At 44.4% G+C, this 18,976-nt stretch overlaps 1 protein-coding gene across 5 annotated transcripts in view; it reads left to right on the plus strand.

Annotated features, from left to right (window-relative positions):
- Positions 1 to 18,976, plus strand: part of LOC136678357 (receptor-type tyrosine-protein phosphatase F) — a 187,723-nt gene that overhangs the window by 95,408 nt on the left and 73,339 nt on the right. For all 5 annotated transcript variants that reach the window (XM_066656393.1, XM_066656390.1, XM_066656391.1 and 2 more), the window contains exons 3-5: positions 863 to 1,008; positions 1,372 to 1,513; positions 14,787 to 14,975. In XM_066656393.1, the coding sequence (XP_066512490.1) occupies positions 863 to 1,008; positions 1,372 to 1,513; positions 14,787 to 14,975 (477 nt within the window). The remainder of the gene's footprint in view (positions 1 to 862; positions 1,009 to 1,371; positions 1,514 to 14,786; positions 14,976 to 18,976) is intronic.

Here is an 18,976-nt window from a genome sequence, read left to right on the forward strand (position 1 = left end):
GCACTCACCAGAACCACCTTAGCAACCATCTGAAATACCATTGCAGACACCAGACGTAGATTAGCAACCGCCCTCATAGCACTCACCAGAACCACCTTAGCAACCATCTGAAATACCATTGCAGACACCAGACGTAGATTAGCAACCGCCCTCATAGCACTCACCAGAACCACCTTAGCAACCATCTGAAATACCATTGCAGACACCAGACGTAGATTAGCAACCGCCCTCATAGCACTCACCAGAACCACCTTAGCAACCATCTGAAATATGATAGCAACCTCCATAGAAACCACCGGGGACACCTTAGCATCCAGCTCAAATAGCATAGTAGCCCCCATTGCAACCAGTGGGGACAGTTAAGAAAAAGCCTGTCATTGTTTACTTATTAATTTCGCCAAGTGATTAGAGAAACAGGTTCTACACCTTCACCCTACGCTCATCCCACACTTCAATAAACTAGTCTGAAAACAGGCTTCCTTTCAAATTAGCCTCCAACGTAATGAATCCTTTTGAGCTGGTGATGCCTAGCCGACTGCTGCAGTTATTTTGAAGGTGTGTGCCTCCCTCAGGCAAGCTTCAACTGCTAACCCAGCCAAAATATAAACTTTTACTTCATTTTGCACTGTGGTGTCAAGGATAATTCCGTTCAGTAATGGATGCTTATACATCATTGGTTGTTAATTAATATTAAACAGACTTGATTATTTGGTTTCCGACACTGTTCAACACTGTTAGCCATTAATAAACTACAGTGGAATAGTATTTGAAGTGGAATAAAATATTTGCATTGACATTTAAGATTTAATATCTCTCTCTCACTCTCTCTCTCTCTCTCTCTCTCTCTCTCTTTCTCTCTCAGGCTTACCGAGTTTTATAAAGACTCCCGAGGATCAGACGGGTATTTCAGGGGGCGTGGCCTCGTTTGTGTGCCAGGCCGTGGGCGATCCCAAGCCCCGGATCACATGGATGAAGAAGGGCAAGAAAGTCAGCTCTCAAAGATTTGAGGTGAACTTCCAAAATAATAAGAACTTCCATTTTCCAGTCCTCTGCCCCACCATGGTTTAAAATAGGAGTTCCCAACCTTTTTTGAAAGACCAGGCGGAGGCGGGGGTTTTGGGGGGGGGGGGGGGTTCATATTTTGCTGTTGTAAAAGAAAGACTTGGTTCAGAAAATCTTTATTGCAGCATCGCATAATCAACCCCAGATCTGTCAGATCAACCCCAAATCAACCTCAGATAAACCTCAAATCTGTCAGATCGACTTCAAATCAACCTCAGATCAACCTCAAATCAACCTCAGATCATCTTCAAATTAATCCCAAATCTTTCTCTCTCTCTCTCTCTCTCTCTCTCTCTCTCTCTCTCTCAGGTGATAGAGTTTGATGATGGTTCTGGTTCTGTTCTGCGTATCCAGCCGTTGCGGACTCACCGAGACGAGGCGATTTACGAGTGCACAGCCACTAACAGCGCCGGGGAGATCAACACCAGCGCCAAGCTGACCGTGCTGGAAGGTACAGATCACACATCCCTGGACTAGTTCTCATTTATGAACTCATTAACTAATCTTAGTTTTAATATAATATCAGTATTGATTTTAGGGTAGACTATAATGACCTGTGCTGCAAGGTACGCATCAGTAAGAATGACCTCCTGACCCTCCCTCTGAGCACGCACTTGTGTTGTAATATGGTGAGAGTGGTTAGTGGACACCACAGGGATACCCAAGGGTTGTGTGACTGAATCGCTATTTACTTTATACGTTATGAATGTTACTCCTCGGGATAGTAATGGACACTGACATAGTATGAAATAAAACTAAATATGGGGCATGAGTGTATGTTTTAAAGCCAGACAACAGGGGGCACTGTGTGGGTAAAGCTAGCTACTGATATTTATTGTTTTACAGAGAGGTTTTTCTGATGTTGCACGAAAGCAGATGGTGTTGTGTAGTGGATAACACCACTGCTCTCCATATGGCAATGCAGGGTTCCAGTCCCAGCTCAGGGAGTAATGCCACACTACAACAAGAGTCCTTGGGCAAGACCCCTAATGCTAAATTAAAATCTGGATGAGGCCATCTGCTGTATGTCATAGATTTAAAGCATAGATATAGTATGGACCTACTCAAAAGAAATGGACAGATGATTGATTTTGGGAGTTTATCTTGTTCTGTTTGACCCTTCATCTTTGTATTAAGGTCATTCCAGGGCATCCAATCAAGGCATTAATAATGGAAACTTTGAATCCAGCCGTGATTCAAAGCTATCTCAGCATCATGGAGGGTTGGTGGTGAAGTCCTGCTGGTGATGATGATGATATTATTATCTGTACTCTGGCCTAAAGCAGCTGGAAGCTGTTGTGCTCCGTTTTCAGATTATTTTTTGATTACAGCCTCAGTGACTCAACTCATGAACAGCCACCGGGCCAAGAACCAGATTAATCAAAGAATTAGCCACTGGTCAAGTGAATATTCCTCCCTCCGGCCCTCAAACATCACCAGAAGCATGTGTTCGGTTTTGCACAAATATCCCCCAACCTAATCTGGATGTAATCTCATTTACAGCTCCGGAGCAGACAAAGGCCAATGAGCTCAGAATTAAACAAAGAAATCATTTTGACTGAAATAGTCTGATTACGTGAGAATGAAACACAGTGGAAGACACAAATTGACATTACATCATTTAAAGTAAAAATGTTGTTCACTGCACTAGTATCTGCAGTGAGATTTTCAGGCTCAAAGGGAAACCCCTCCCTTCTGATGATGCATCGTGAAGGTGGGAGGAGCTTCTGGTAAACTACACCTGTGTTGTGTCCATGTGGAGCACCTAGTAGACATCTGGAGGTCAGGATGTGTAAAATCAACCAGCATTGTTAGCTTTTTCTCCTGGTGTAACTCTGGTGATAGAGGAGTCCCGGTTCGTGGACATTCACACTGTGCAAAGTGAAATTAATCGGAGCAGAATCAGAGCTCTATGTGAGCTCTACAAGGATTTCTGTCCTTTTGGGGACGCTGTGTTTGTTTCTGAGTTAGTGTTAGAGCTGGCCAAAATGACACTTTCTGACCCCAGCAACATAAACAAATATAACCTGTTTCAGAGGGACTAAGCTTCAGCTCTAACACTGTTCCCTAATGATGCCTCATCTGTCCAAAACCAAGGAGTTCTTAAAGAGCACCATCTGCCTGGCTCTATTTGGGTGGGTGGGATGTCCCCCTCTGTCCCCTTGACATCTGTGGGCTGATCTCCTCCACTGTGTGTGGCTCTCTGGTGATGTTGTATTAGCGACAGTGTGAGAAGAGGCAGTGCTTGACATCATGAGTCTTGGAAAAAAGCAGGTGGTGGTCCTCACTCACATAATTTGGGGGAATAAATATTAACTAGAAATAAACGCCTCAAGTTTAAGGCCTGAATGACCTTTTAAGTGAGTACATCTCGTGTAATGAGCAGATAATTCAGTGTGTTTTCTAGAAACATTGCTTTAAACAAGCTCAATTATCCTGCCCCGAAATACCAGGCCAAAATGACCCCATAGCGCTCGTCCAGCCGTCTCCTAATGAGAAGGATTAGTTCTAATAGCTGCGCTGAAAATGGTGTCGCTTCATTTTTTTTCAGCGTACGTTCAGAGCATTGTGTTTTATTTTGCATTTTTTCCCCTCCGCAGCCCAGCTTTCCGAGGGGTTGTAGAAGGGGGTTTTATTTTGGAAAGTAGAGAGAGTCCACTGTGGGTGGAGGTGGATGAGCTGGACGCCCCCAGGACGCTGTGGGATGGAGAATGAACTCTATTTATAGCCCATTGTTTGTGGCACAGTAATACATCAAGTGTGCAGCGGCGACAGGCTCGCAAACACGGCACAAAAGAGAAGGTGATGGATGATCATGTGCTCTAACCACTCACTAAACTACGCCCTTTTCCTCTGGTTGGAGGGAGGTGGAGGTGTCCAGAGTGATATTATTATTAGTCCTGGCTGCTGCTGCTGAGGCGTTTTGAGGCCTTGATGATGGAGGTGGGATATCGGGGGTTTTCATTACTGTATTAATATTAATATTACTGTAATATTGATCTAATTAGGGCTGGGCGAATTAATCTGCCACTTGGAAGCAACCTAAATACCAAGGCAGACCAAGCGACTCAAGCAGCCAGTACCAAAGAAAAACACAGTGTCTGTGATCAGGACGTGCTGTGTTTAGACTATAATTAAGACGACAATGAACAAAAAGACGACCAAAGCACAATCGCACACCAATCACACACCGATTATAAACAGTGCTCAGAAAACAAGAGAGGAAAAAGCTCCCAGCAACATTAGAAAAAATATCCCAGCTTTAATAGTGGAGCATATTTACAGCCCACAACTTCTCACTGAACTATGACAGAAACAAAATAATCATTCATCGTAATCGTGGTAAAGTGTACAATTCATCGTGATATTGATTTACACTCATATCGCCCAACACTACATCTAATTAACTAATTAATTTTAATGCTGTATGTTTTACATAAGGGGCGGCACGGTGGTGCAGCAGGTAGTGTCACAGTCACAGCTCCTGGGACCTGGAGGTTGTGGGTTCGATTCCCGCTCCGGGTGACTGTCTGTGAGGAGTTTGGTGTGTTCTCCCCGTGTCTGCGTGGGTTTCCTCCGGGTGCTCCGGTTTCCTCCCACAGTCCAAAAACACACGTTGATAGGTGGATTGGCGACTCAAAAGTGTCCACAGGTGTGAGTGTGTGAGTGAATGTGTGAGTGTGTGTGTGTTGCCCTATGAAGGACTGGGTTGCCTCCAGGGTGTGTTCCCGCCTTGTGCCCAATGATTCCAGGTAGGCTCTGGACCCACCGCGACCCTGAACTGGATAAGGGTTACAGATAATGGATGGATGGATGGATGTTTTAAATACAACTGCTCACACGTAAAAGTCCTGGAGCCATGGAACTGTGATGCATCAGTCTAAGAAATCTAACCACTGACCACTGACAGTGGAAATCAATCCACAAAATAATAATATAAACACTGAAGCATATTGTCTATTAGCTATATCTGTATTACTCTCTTAATTTCCTTAACAGTGAGCTTTATAGCCCTCCAACCCACACTTAGCATTGAGCATGGTGACCTTAAATAACACACAAATAAAGCCTTTTAAAGATTTATTCAACAGTTATTTCATTGTTATGACATTGTGAGACATAAAAACATTTATCAACCTTCTTCATGATTACATGTAATCTGCATGCATAATTATATGCACTCTGGCAATGAATACACACACACACACACACACACTCGTACAAAATCCCTGTCCCTGGACAATTACATTTCAGCTGTAAAATATAAAGAAACTGAGTCTGTGAATCTGTGAGTGATTTTGGGACCAGAAGGTAGTTAACATTTTCAAAGCCCAACCACAATTACTCAAGTGTTATTTACCTAACAAGGCCTGTCCCTGCATGCACAGGGCAGCAGAGTGTTGTACGGTGAAAGACTGATGACTGTGACAGTGACTAACGCCGACTTCGAAGGTGACTGAGTGATTAAACTGTAAACACTTCCAGCGGAAAAGCTCCCGCTCGTTCCACAGGTCGTGTCTGAACCTGTTTTCATCCCGGAGTGGGAGAGGGAGCGCGCTGCTGCCCACCCACAGGCGTGGTCTCTAACCGTCACTCCGCCGTGTCACGGCTTTAATTTCTCCACCATCTGCAGCCCGCCGCCGTAGATCACACACCTCCGACAGATACAAACTGCTGCTGTCGACAGCTCCACTCCCAAGGCCGCGCGCCACATGGCCAACCGGGGTGGATCACACCCCCCACCCCCCAACCCCCCACCCCCAACCTGCGCCTGCCACTCCCACCTCAAGGACTCAGGAGAAATATTACGGCTCGATTGGTGACGAAATAAAACATGGTCCTCGGCCTTCACCTCACCGAGACGAGCTGAGCCTTGGAAGTGATGGGAATGAAATTTACACCACACTGTGCGAAAGTCAGAGACCAGCCTTCGGCCATTGAGTAAAGGTTACTCAGCTTCATCAGGAGATGGAATATAAAATAATCCAGTGTCAAGGGGAATGTATTGATTACAGAGAAGAAGGGGGATATGGTTGCCTTTTAAATCCCCTTTGAAATCCTACATTTTACCCATTCATAGTCGTAGTGAACACACACATACACACATACACACACACACACACACACACACGAGTGGCAATCAGCACATACACACACAGGTACCATGCTCAATGGCACATCAGCCAGGGATTTTGAGGGAGGGTAAATCACTTAAGACATTAAGAAATTGGGGGGTATTCCACAAAGCAGGCGTTCTCAGTCCAGTTAGCCAGATAACTTGAACCCAAAGCTAAGGGCTGTCCATTAGAAATGTCACCCAGCTGGATTTGGACTGAAGTTATCTGGCTAAACTGAGAAATCCTGCTTTGTGGAGTATCCCCCACCCCCACACAATGGTGTCACACCCGACACAGTCCCAAGCTTCACCTTTGAGTCCATCCTTTCTTCCACAGTGAGAACAACTCAACCCCGTGGGTCTGAAAGGATGTGGAGGATGTTGAGAAAAAAAACCCTGCCCTGAGAATAAGAAATAGACACAAAAGAAGCTGCTAACCTCTCAGTAAGATGTATTTAAACTATTAGGAGTGCTGTCCAATGAGTGGGGAGTGGGGGCGGTATTAAAAAATAAATATCAAAACGTCTGTCATAAACTAACTGTGTTTATTTTGATATTTTTTGATTACTGTTTAAATGATGCTGGCTTATTTCAGTTTAGTTTTCAAAATCTGTCCCTGGGGGTTCTCTTGGGGTCTTACACTATGATTATCTCCTCATGCTTTGGAAAGAGTATCGTGATACATTTTATTGCGATGATGATGATTATGTGTCGATATATCGACCAGACGTGGTGAAGGGGCTTTTGTATTCACCTCAGTCAGTGTTGGGGGTCCTTTGAGGACTGACCACATCCATCACTTCCTCATGAAACAGCATCGTGATCTAGTTTATCACGATATCTATAACCTCTCATCGTATCGATCCAGCTCTGTTCTCTTTCCCGTCCCCCAGATCACAACGAGAGCTCCCCTTTAATCCGCTGTGTTTTTATCCGCGGATCGTCTGCTTTGTGAGTGCGGTCACGGATGATAGGAAACGTCTCCGGACTGTGGAGCTTGATTAGAGCAAGTCTTTCCCGGGATTGTTTGATCTCTGCGCCGGTCTGGTTTTTGAGAGAGAGTGCGAGACAGAGCGAGACAGACACAGAGAGAGAGAAAGAGACCTGTCACACACTGAAGACCGAGAGGGATTCAATTAACCAACGCTACCATAGTCCACCACCCTCGCAAGCCTTCACACACCCACAAACACACACACGCGCACACACACAAACACACACACGCACAATCTTGTATCTATGACTTGTGGGGATTTATCATTAACCTTTCAATTCCTACTGGGCTAAGCTTGATCCCAACCTTAATACTAAGCTTAACCCAACATTAAAACACATCTTCACATTGAAATGTAATGGTTACATTTTGGGGACTAGATGGTGGACCCACAAGGAAGACAGGGCCCTACAATGTAAGTGGGCAAACAGGTCCCCGCATTGTGATATATTCCTTGCACACACACACACACACACACACACACACATATTAAAGCATCTTCCAACAACAACAATCATGCATAAACACTGCCTCCTTTTAGTCAGCACCCTTTTATATTAATATTCTCTAGAATATTCTCTGATACACGCCGTCCCACACAAACTGACATCACCAGCTGTGACACACGAAAGGTTTTACTGTCATCCACAGGACTTTAAAGCAACACTAGATAGTAATTCTATCTGAAAATAACAGCTTCAAAAACATTGTGATGCTCCACCGAGCCGTAATATGGAGGACAGGGCTGCGTCATTGCTACTCTGGGCTCAGCACTTCAGACACTGCTCTATGTAACTCTTGGAGGAGGGTAGGGAGTGTAACCCCACCCAGCCTCACTGATGTTTATGTGGCTGAATGCCATCAGATCCTCACAGCAATGTCCCAGCACACAGTGTAAAGCCTTCAGTAACAGAGCAGATAATTCAGGATGCTGCTTCTTATATCTTGTGATTTTATGTGATGTCAGAGCTCAAGGTGAGAGGTCGTGATTTAGCAGCTCACACTAATGGGTCGTGTGTGTGTGTGTGTTGTGTACAAAACAGCGCAGTGGCATAAATAAACGGACGCCTGTGGCAGAGCTGTACATCATAGTGAAGATGGAGGGAGGTGCAGGGCAGAGAGAGAGACAGAAAAAGAGAGAGACTGAAGTGAGAGTATAGAAGTGAGAAGCAGGTGTATATAGAGGTGAGAGAGAAAGAAAATAGAGAGAGAGAGAGAGAGAAAACAGAGAGAGACGAGGAGATAAGAATGTGAAGGGACAGAGACGGAGCAGAGAAAAGCAGAAGCGAGAGGAGAGAGGAACACAGCGGGTGGAAGGAAGGTGCAGGAACAAAGTGAGGGAATGTAGAAGTAAAAGGGTGAGAAATGGAAATGGAGAGGTGAAAGAGAGGGAAAGTGGGGATGAATAGAGGTAAAAGATGTGTAAAAAGGTTGGACAGAGGACAGAGGGAAGGAGAGGGTGTGTAAATTGGAGTGGGGGAAGAGAGAGAGAGAGAGAGCAGGGCGTGTGCAAGTGAGGTGTATATATAGAGATATAGGAGCAGAAAGTGTGTGTGTGTGTGTGTGTGTGTGTGTGAAAGAGAGAGGTCTGTATTGATTAAGTGTCTGTTGGAGGGAAGTGGGTGAATATTCTCTCAGTGAGAAAAGTGCATTATACCAAAGGTCAGGTCTGGATTCTCTTTCTCTCTCTCTCTCTCTCTCTCTCTCTCTCTCTCTCCACCCCCCTCTTTCTCCCCTCGAAGCTGCTCAGATAAACAGATAAACAGCGGTCTGCTGGAAGAGCACTGACCAGAATGCCTCCACAAAACACTGCACTGACACCTGGATGACTTTATTAGAGAGAGAGCACAAAGCGAGAAGGAGAAGCAGTATATATTCACATTACCCACTCTAATCTCCACAGAAAAGCATGAAATGACATGAGACAATCAGGAGCCACTGTGCCCAATCCCAAGTGTTGCCTCGAGGGGTGTAAAGCCCCCAGTATTTGGCTGTGGAACAGTGGAACTGTGTTCTGTGGAGTGATGGAGCTCAATCCAGTTCCTATGGGATGCCTTGAAAATCCATAAAATTGCAACGTGAGGAGAAGGTCCACCCCAGGATCCCAGGGACCCCACTGTGCTTCCCCCTTGAATCGGTGCAAAAATACATTCTATAATTGTTCCAATCATTTATTCCACAGAAATATAGATGAAATATTGCGTGAAGGTGTTTCAGCGTCTTCTCTTCGTCTGCTCTTTACAGGAAGCGTTTATATTTGTTTACTTACATAAGCACTTATACATATTTTATGAATATTTGCATATTTATGTTTGGAATACTGCGTAACGGCGACTGCATTAGGGTGGATATTAAGTCCTCGTTTCCCAACGCTGATGTAGCTCTTTCAATAATTCATTTTATATTTGATGAAGACTTAATGCCGTCATTAATTAATGAGCTAAAGGGCGGCAGGTGAAGAATGAGGTGTGGGCTTTCTGCTGAAGGAGGGGACGCTTTATTAGAGAAGAAACTGGAATGTGAAAGGTATATTGCTAAGTGTCTGTTTTACAGCTGTCATATATTACACCATTATTCCCCCTCAGAGAACCCCCCCTCCCCACACACACACACACAGATACTTCACCGTTAATTGTCGTCGTCCATCATCTCTCCAGTGTCGTTTCTGTTCAACTGCACACTACGCAAAACAGGCTCTCTACAGAACTGAAAATTGGAGAGCACCCTTCCTTTATTTCATGTCTAGACAACAGAAAAGAATGGAGAAGGACCTCTCAAAGCAGTGGGTCTGAAAGGATGTGCAGCTGGAGAGAGGAAGCCCCGCACAGAGAAGTGGAAATGGCACTGGAGGATCTGAAGTTTCAGGCTCTGAGATTGGAGGCTCTGAGCATGGAGACTCTGAAGGTTCTGGTTCTGACGTGGATATGTTTGAGGTTAGAGACTCTGAAGCTCCGAGGTTGGATGTTGATGGTTCTAAGCTCTGAGGTCCGACTTAGAGGTTGGAGGTTCTGAGGCTGGAGACACAGAAGGTGCAGGTTCTGAGGTTCTAATTTGGATACATTTGAGGATGTTGGTGGTTCTAAGGTCTGACGTTTGGAAGCTCTAAGGTTGGAGGTACTCAGGCTGAAGCCTCAGAAGGTGCAGGTTCTGAGGTTCTAATTTGGATACGTTTGAGGATGTTGTTGGTGACTCAGAGGGCGTGAGGTTAGAAGCTCAGAGTTTGGAGACCCTCAGTGTTGAGGATCTTGATGTTGAAGGCTGTGAGGGAGAAGGCTAGAGGCTCTGAGGCTCCGAATGTGAACTCTCCAAGGCTCTGAGTTGGGAGACTATGAGGCTCTGAGGGTGGAGGTTGGGTTTCACTTTTTTTTCCCCTGCGGTTCTGATTTGACCCGTGGCCCTGTGGACAGGCTCCAGTCGCTGTGGTAATTGGAGCTGGCAGGAGGTTGGCATCTGAAATCCTCTTGACACCCCCCCCATGCTTTCATTTATCCTCCCTCTGCTGTCTCTTCCCACCATAACCGTGCCAGACACACACACACACACACACACACACACACACACTGTACCCTCCTGTACCTGGACTCACAGAGTAAAGGACCCATCTGCACTCTTAAAGGAAACCTACCTTAAAAACCGGAATATTTCTCACTGCAGGTAAAATAAAATATTATAAAATAAGTAGATTATAAATATTATTACAATTTCAAAACGTACCTTTCACTCTCCTGTCCATCAAGTTCAAACCGGTCGCTTTAGTGATGCCATGCTGTGAACTGTTTACAGCAGAGTTCAGGTCGTTCCACTGTATCCACAACATCACACACTCTTTCCTCTCTTTTTTTTCCCACTCAATGGTGTCGATAAAGCTCTGGCTTCCTTCTGTCTTCTCAGACAACGCAGGAGATGTCCATCCTCAGACGTCTGGATGGACAGATCCCTCCAAACCTGCCTTAAACCCCATTAATCGGCGGCTACGCTCGGTTTCTCTGAGAACGGTGCTTTGGTTGAGTACAGTAGTGTTCTGAGGTTTAATCGACAACATACCCACAGGCCCCAACGTAGACACATTAACCCAGTTATCTGCAAACTTCTGGAGCTAAAGCACAGCGTCCTTGTTAACCCAGGAGCAGGTCAGTGAGTTTTTGCTTAAGAAAGCATGAGCTCAGTGAAATCGGCGCGTTCAGACTCGCTGCTGTGGCCTGACGTGAGAAACAAGACTCTGACAATAAAACTGCGGGAGTGTGTTTTTTTGTTTTTTTTTCTAAATTCCTGGCAACCTCCGCTGCTGTCGGATCCAGGGGTTAAAAGGTGAGCCGTGAGGAGCTGCTGTTAAAACCTGAAAGCTGTTGACGGAGAGTCTTTTGAAACCAGGACTTTAACACTGATTGTGTCTCGCCGTTTGAGACACAGTCGGCTGCGTTACACAGACAGAGAAGTAGAACTAACAGCAGTCAGCAGAGCTTCAGTCAGGTACAAGACTCTAACATACATATGGGCTATACATTCTACTGCAGCCTTCAGACTGCCCCCTCTGGAGCCCCCCAGTCCCCACTAGGGTGACACACCAGATGATGGTGAGAACCTTAGAGAGTCACCTCAACCAAGGATGGATTCTAAACAGAAGGTCATTGACAGGGATTTTGATTGACTTTCCTATAATTACCGCCTCTGCTGTTCTTCACAGGCTTTATAGCAGATGTTGGAACATTGCTCTGAGGATCTGATGGCATAAGATCAAGTTCTGGCCACGTCCCAAAGGAGCTCCATCTCTCCAGTTCCAGTTCCCTCTCTCCGACTCTGTTGGTATTGAGTGTGGTGACGTTTAGGCTCATGTGCAGATGCTCCAGAGCGTCTCGTCCCAGAGATTACACAGAGATTAGGCCAACGGCGGGTGCAAGAATCTGAATTCTCACTTGTTATTTCAGGTGACTACACAAATCTGTACTGGACCGGACCTCCTCCATCTTCCCCCAGTGCTGTAGTGAGACAACAGTCCAATTACAGACGAGTGCCTCATTCCTCTAGAGCCCTGCACCTTGTCAGAGCAGCTCCAGGGGAAACAGTAAGAGCAGAGCTGGCAGCGTCTCGAGCTCTAAGCTCCATCTGTGGAGGTGCCTACGTCCCCGACTCCAGACGGAGAGAGACAAAGACTTTTCTGCAGGATTTTACCCCTCCATCCTCCAGATTAGTGACTGAGCCTCTGTCTGGTCGGGCTGAAGTGTGTGTTGAATGTATTACAAGTGTCTTTAGAGGGAATTCTGCTACTTTAAGGTGTGTTGGAGTGTGGTGTTGGAGACACACCAGGAAAACATGAAGCTCTGGAGCAGCTGCAAATGAGCCTGTGGTCACTAAGGCTGCACTAGCGGTGTGTACAACCCGACAGCATTGGGAGTGAAGCAGTGAAGCTCTGCCCTCTGATAAGATGGAGCTAGGTCCAGTGTCTCTGGGATGAACTGGAGAGCCACAGCTAATGTACCTGACCTCTCCTGGCTTAATGCCATCAAATCCTCACAGCAGTGTTCCAGCATCTAGTCTAAAGTCTTCACAGAGGAGTAGAGACCCTCAGTTCTCTTTGTAAATATGAAAAGTGAGTGATGTCGTTCTTCCCTGACAGAAAAATAGAGAGCTGCTTGTACTGGTGCCCTGTGGCGTTTTCACCGAACACTTCCGCTTCGTATAAATCTTAACCTTCACGTATTTTCTGCATCAGCAGCAGCTGCTTTTTCTCCGTCCTTCTCCTTGTTTCAGTGCAGCGATGGTTATTTTCCTTCATGAGTAATGATGTGGTCAGTAAACTGTTTAAAGTGCACACACACCGCAGTGAATACACCGAGAATTAACATTGACTGGGGCATATATTACTGGGGCATTAAAGTGTGGATCTGGAGTCCACCTACGCACACACTGTGAAATAAGACCACCCAGTCAGTTTTCTGTGCACTGCCTAGGTCTGAATACATGGGAGGAAATAGTCGTTGTGATTGTGCTCTGTCAAGTGCAGAGGCTTTAGAATTTCCCCGACCCTTCTCAGAGTCTGTCCAATCACAGGACCCGAGCGTGGAGAAATTAGAGCACTGAGTAAAAACAAAGAAAAGGAGAATGGAGGAAAAAGAGAACCGAGCAAAAACAGCTAAAAACCAGAGCTTCTGCTCCTCGCTCCTCACTGCTGTGCACTCAGTGTCGGGGTGAACAGCGAGCGCCTCATTATCATTTAAAGGAACAGTAACCGAAAGTGGGTGATCTTAAAAGTGCTGTCAGGTCACAGACATTTCATTAAGACCCTCCTCCAAAGATACATAGTGCAGTTTCTGCACATTTGAGCCCAGAGTAGCAACGACAGAGGCTCTATTCTCCTTATTCCAGCTCAGTGGTGCATCACGATTGTGAAACTGTCATTTTAGTGCAGAAATATTAAATTGTAATATTGTTTTGACTTTCAATGGAAGATATTGGAGCATAAATGACCAGAGTAAACACTCTTCAGGAGCTTTAACTGGAGATATCAGTTAATAAACAGTAATAATCACTTGAGTAGTAGATTTTAGACTCTATATGAGTGTAGTAAATACACAGCAGAGATGTAAGTCTAGTGCGTGGTGTATTAGAGGTGATTTGGGTTTCGTGAGACATCATCACCTTGTCATTCGAAACTCAATTTTCAATGCCCTTCTGTGTTTCTTCTGTCCACACTCAGTCGCCCGCCCAGCTTTAGAACCTGAAATATGACATGTCTCCACTGTCTGTGTAAACAAAACCCAGCAGAGGGTAGAAACACACTCGTCTGAACTCATCCTGCCCGCAGTTGCCAGGGACAGACTCTTGCTGGAGGAGATGTGGTTTCATTGTTATTCAGGAACTCCTCCGAGGAGATGGTCAACATAGAGAAGATAGGAAGCCTTGCAGTAAAACCAGAGCAGGTAGCTGACCTTTGCCGTTTGTATTCGTACGCTGCCCGACCATCCTCTCTGTTCTCCGAGGGCCTTAAGCCGAAGACGGGGCCGCATGTAGCTTCTTTTACATCTTAATGACACATATCATTATCATAGGTTTACATTTACTTACAGCGCAAAGCCACACTTTCTGTTTGTGCTTTCTCAGGGGAACGTAGGATGTATATAACCCTCAGGGCTCTAAGTCAGAGCTGTGAGGATTTGGCCTCAGTGAGAGAAGCTGCAGAGTTTAAAGCAGATGTGGTAATTATTTACAGATCTTTGGGATGCAGATAAATACAGATTTAGTAATGACTTGTAAATGAAACATTATACACACCATTTAATGTGAACGCTTCAAGTACTGAAGTCTCTTGAAACAACACACACACACACAAACACATAGACACAGACATGTTTCCTCAGGTTACAGTGTGCACAGATTGGACCCCACTTTGGCGCTCTTTTACAGGGGGTCTAGGGGGCGCTCTAAAAAACTGATATTTTTTATGTTTTATGATGATACTTAGAGTTTCATAGAGCAGTTGAAGTATTATCCACTTATTATTTCATTCATTCATTCATTCATCTTGATCAGCGTCGAGGTGGGTCTGACTACTCACCCAGTCAACAAACAGTTTCACCTACTCACACGCTCACCCCTCATGTATTCCCTCTCTTCCAGAGAACGAGATTCCCGCTGGATTTCCCAGTATAGATATGGGTCCCCAGCTGAAGGTCGTGGAGAGAACTCGCACCGCCACGATGCTCTGTGCCGCCAGCGGGACTCCAGACCCCGAGATCTCCTGGTTCAAAGACTTTCTGCCTGTAGACATCAACAGCAGCAACGGGCGAATCAAACAGCTCCGCTCAGGTGACCACAACACCCTGCACACACACTGTAACACACTCTGCCCTCACTGCAATAATACAGTGCATGTGTTCTACAGCTCTACAGCTGGAACAGCCTCCCAGTCCCACCCCTTTAGCTTGAGATATACTTTATAGCTTTTGTTACTTGCAGTTCTGCTATATTTAAAAATCCCTCACTCCTGAATCCATTCAACCGCACTGTAACCCTAGAATTACTGTAGAATTTGTGAAGGTGTAGCAGGTGTAGGAGGAACTGAACCCCAGTTTGTGATGTGTAGAGTGATGGGCTCATCCCAATTGTGCACTTAATGCTAATTCTCACTACTGTTTGAGTATGTGATATAGTTATAAGTGTCAAGTTGAGTATACTGAAAAACACAATCACTACTTTTAAGTGTGGTGTCCCTAATCCCTACATAGTGCACTTCACAAATGATTAAACTAATGCTACTACACTCAGAAAGTGCCATTGATGTTACACAGAGGAAAGTGAAACTTAAACTGAATATAAATGCGTTTATTATCTGACATACAGTGTTCAATTTTAGTGCAGGCACAGTTAATTCTGACCTGCACTGTGCACTACGTAGTGTGGAGCGAGATGTTTGAGTTTCAGCCTTTGTACAAAATGGCAGACAGCACTGAAAATGAAAGTTAGTGTGAGGTGCGTTGTCATAGCAATAGTTTACACGTCCTGTTAGTAAGAAACAGTATCGAATATTAATATTTTGTGTACTGGCCTGCAGTTAGTACATAGTATATTCTATATAGTATTAGTGCATAGTACACATTGGGACACAGCCATGTTTTTGACTACTACACCTTACCCACTACTAGTAATTAATAAAAATAAATTAACTCTAGAGCCATTGACAGAATGAGTCTTGGGCATCCATGACCCAGTTGTTGTCCTTCGGACCGCCTTTGGAAGGTACTAATCAGTAGCACCTTCATGTTCAAGAACCAACTGTTTACTTCCTGTAATTATATACATCCCCTCACACTCAACAAGGGGCGCTTTAAACAGACCACCAGTGTTATCAGTGTTGTAGCTGGGGGTGTGGGTGTATATAGCCTTGCCTGGCTTTAAAGAGAATCCTTGACTCGCCCTCAGCATCAAACAAGGCTTAAACCGCCCTAAAACAAAAGAAAACAGTGGGCAATTACAATCAGGTCTGAGGAGCTGCCGATCGATTGGACCCCCCCCCCCCCCCTTCCTGAAGACCACTGGCTCGGAATCAGGGGCAGATTAGAGGCTTTAAACTTCATCGCTCTCCAGTAAATCCAGCTCATTTAGTGGACGCCTCTTTAAACTCGAGGACGCTCGGGTCACTGCTCTACTGTCTGGAGATACGAGGGTTTTCTGTAGATTTGATAAATACAGCTGATTAATGACAGGTTAATATTACACACTAATATCAGGAGATTAATTTTACAATATTTTCAGCAAGGTTTTCCTCCTCCCTCCTCCATTCACAGCTCTTCTGTCTAAGATTGCAGTCTCTCTCTCTCTCTCTCTCTCTCTCTCTCTCTCCTGTACTAACGCTTGTCTCTCGATTTTTGTTTTGCGTTGGCTTTGGCTTTAAGGAGGTACTCCAATCCGAGGTAAGAGAACCAGATGAGTCTCAAAATAAAAAGGAAGCATCGTCTCATCCTCCATCCCCGATCTCTCCATCTTCACCTCCACTCTCAAAGTCTGAGCTCCATTCCTTTGTCTCTGCACTGTGGTTCTTTCCCTTCATTGCACTGAAAGTAAAGGTTGACAGGTTGTTTAATTTAAGAAACAATTACAAACTAAGTTATGATTTTAATTCCAAATGGACAGAGCTGTTTCTCCTGTGTGCAGCATCACTGTCCCCTGCCCATGACCCGGTTCCAGTCATGGTTTCACTCATTTTACTGTGAGAGCATGAATCCCAGTGTCCCCACTCTATCCATCCTCATCAAACACCTCTTCTCACAAATGTGTGACTATGAGACTGTGAGGGTTAGCATTTCTGACCAGACATCATGACCATAATAATAATAATAATAATAATAATAATAATAATAATAATAATAATGAAAATAAAATAAGTGGTTGATAATTAACAGATGTCAGCCACTGATTATTTTATAAACAGTGGGATTGAATTCCACAGATTTTTAAAGAATAAGATTATTTTTCTTCATGTTTTTCTTTATTTCATTTCTGTTTTGTCTGCGATGGAGGCCCCCCTGAGCTCAACATGTCGCCCAGAGCGAGAGACGCAGGCAATCAGCACCAAACATTCTGGGAAATGATTAGTAATTTGCTGCTTGTCAGAACCAAGAACGGCAGCCATCCGTTTGTCTTGAGTTCAGAGTGAGGGACGGCTCTGGTTTCTGCAGCTGGACCCATGATTTCGGGCCGAGTGAATTAGACTGTTGTTTTACCACATTAAAAGAATACTGTGTAATTTTAATGGTATTCCTGTATTGTAACGTGAGGACTGTGCACTGAGGTTTGGTTTTGACTTAGATGTTTGAATCGGGGGGGTCTTAACCTTTATCACTTTGTGAGCCCTGCTTTCACAACTCCTCAACTCACTTAATAATATAAATGAGTAACTCAGTGAGTGTAGCTCTAGCGCAGCAGTGACTGTTGTGTGTAGATTAGTGCACTGGTTAGAGTCTGGTTAGATCCTGGAAAACTAAACCAAAGAGTGCCATTCACAAGTAAACCAAGCAGTGGTCAATCAGAATGATTCTGACCGGCAGAAACAGTGCAGGAGAATCAGAGCAGATCAGCTACATTAGATCAGTCCCCACGGTCAGGAGAGAATCTGCAGAAGAAATACATCTATACCCGCAATCAGACGCAAGCTCCCAGTTTAGGAACCATCCACTGGCTCATCCCGTAATGTCCTGAGGAGCCAATCAGACACAAACTGCCTATTAAGGAACAGTTACTATAACCGATACAGATTGATCCACACAAACCTCTCTGTGTTAATGGCGTACAGAGAGTGTGCAGCAGCAGGAACCAGCAGAGCCCCCTATGGGTTAGTTCCACTGTGAGATCTGTCTCTCGGCACATCGGTTTGCATCATCATATTTTTCTCGTGATCCTTCTGGGACTACGCCGAGACCCCAGGTTAAGAATCCCTGACTTAAAAAAATCAGAACAAAACAAATGAATAGTAATATATTACTACAGCATGTTAAAACAGGTTTAGATGATTGTGAGGGTTTGTGAAATGTTAAAAAAGTGTGTATGTGTGTCTCAGTTAAATTGGAGCAGTGTGTTGCTGCAGTTTTTAGTTTGTGTGTGTTGTTTTCTAATAACTGAATAACTCGTTGTTTAATAACAGATAAAACGTATGCAGGAGAATGAAATTATACGAAACGCAGCTGCAGTTGTGGCGTGGACTGAGATGGACGTGTTTCCAGGGGCAGTTTACTGCTGCTCTTTGGTTTGTTCAGGGTTTTTGTGGACTAAGCAATTTTCTGCTGCATTTAAATCTGTCATTAACCCAGCGTGCGTTGTGAGGTCATTTGCTGTGCGTCGTAAGCCTGACGTTAGTGTGGTATAAGCTTTTTATGGCACTTTAAGGCAAATATGTGTTGATTTGTTGGATGCAAACAATCTGCGCGATCAGCTCAGAGTAAACAGCCACGTCTGCGATTTCACATGAATAAAACCACGCTGTAAACTCCATCTGACATTTAAACACCTCATATTCACTGATCGTGGGCACCAGCACTGCAAAATACATTCGTTTGGAATATAAATTAATATTATATTTAATTATATTAAATGTATATATATATAAACATATTGTTGTAAGAGTTGTAAGGCACTGCTGCAAAATGAAGTGATTCTGTTTATTCCCTAATTCACAAATTCATTTTTTTCTGTTTGTTTGTGTGTTAACACTTAAAACTTAAAGTGTGGCCTGTGCAAAATTTATGGCATATTTTGTTTGTTTATTTTAAATATACTAAATAGCATATTCACAGATATACAGATAATAATAACAT

The sequence above is a fragment of the Hoplias malabaricus genome, chromosome Y (assembly GCF_029633855.1).
Source record: "Hoplias malabaricus isolate fHopMal1 chromosome Y, fHopMal1.hap1, whole genome shotgun sequence".
Classification (NCBI taxonomy): domain Eukaryota; kingdom Metazoa; phylum Chordata; class Actinopteri; order Characiformes; family Erythrinidae; genus Hoplias; species Hoplias malabaricus.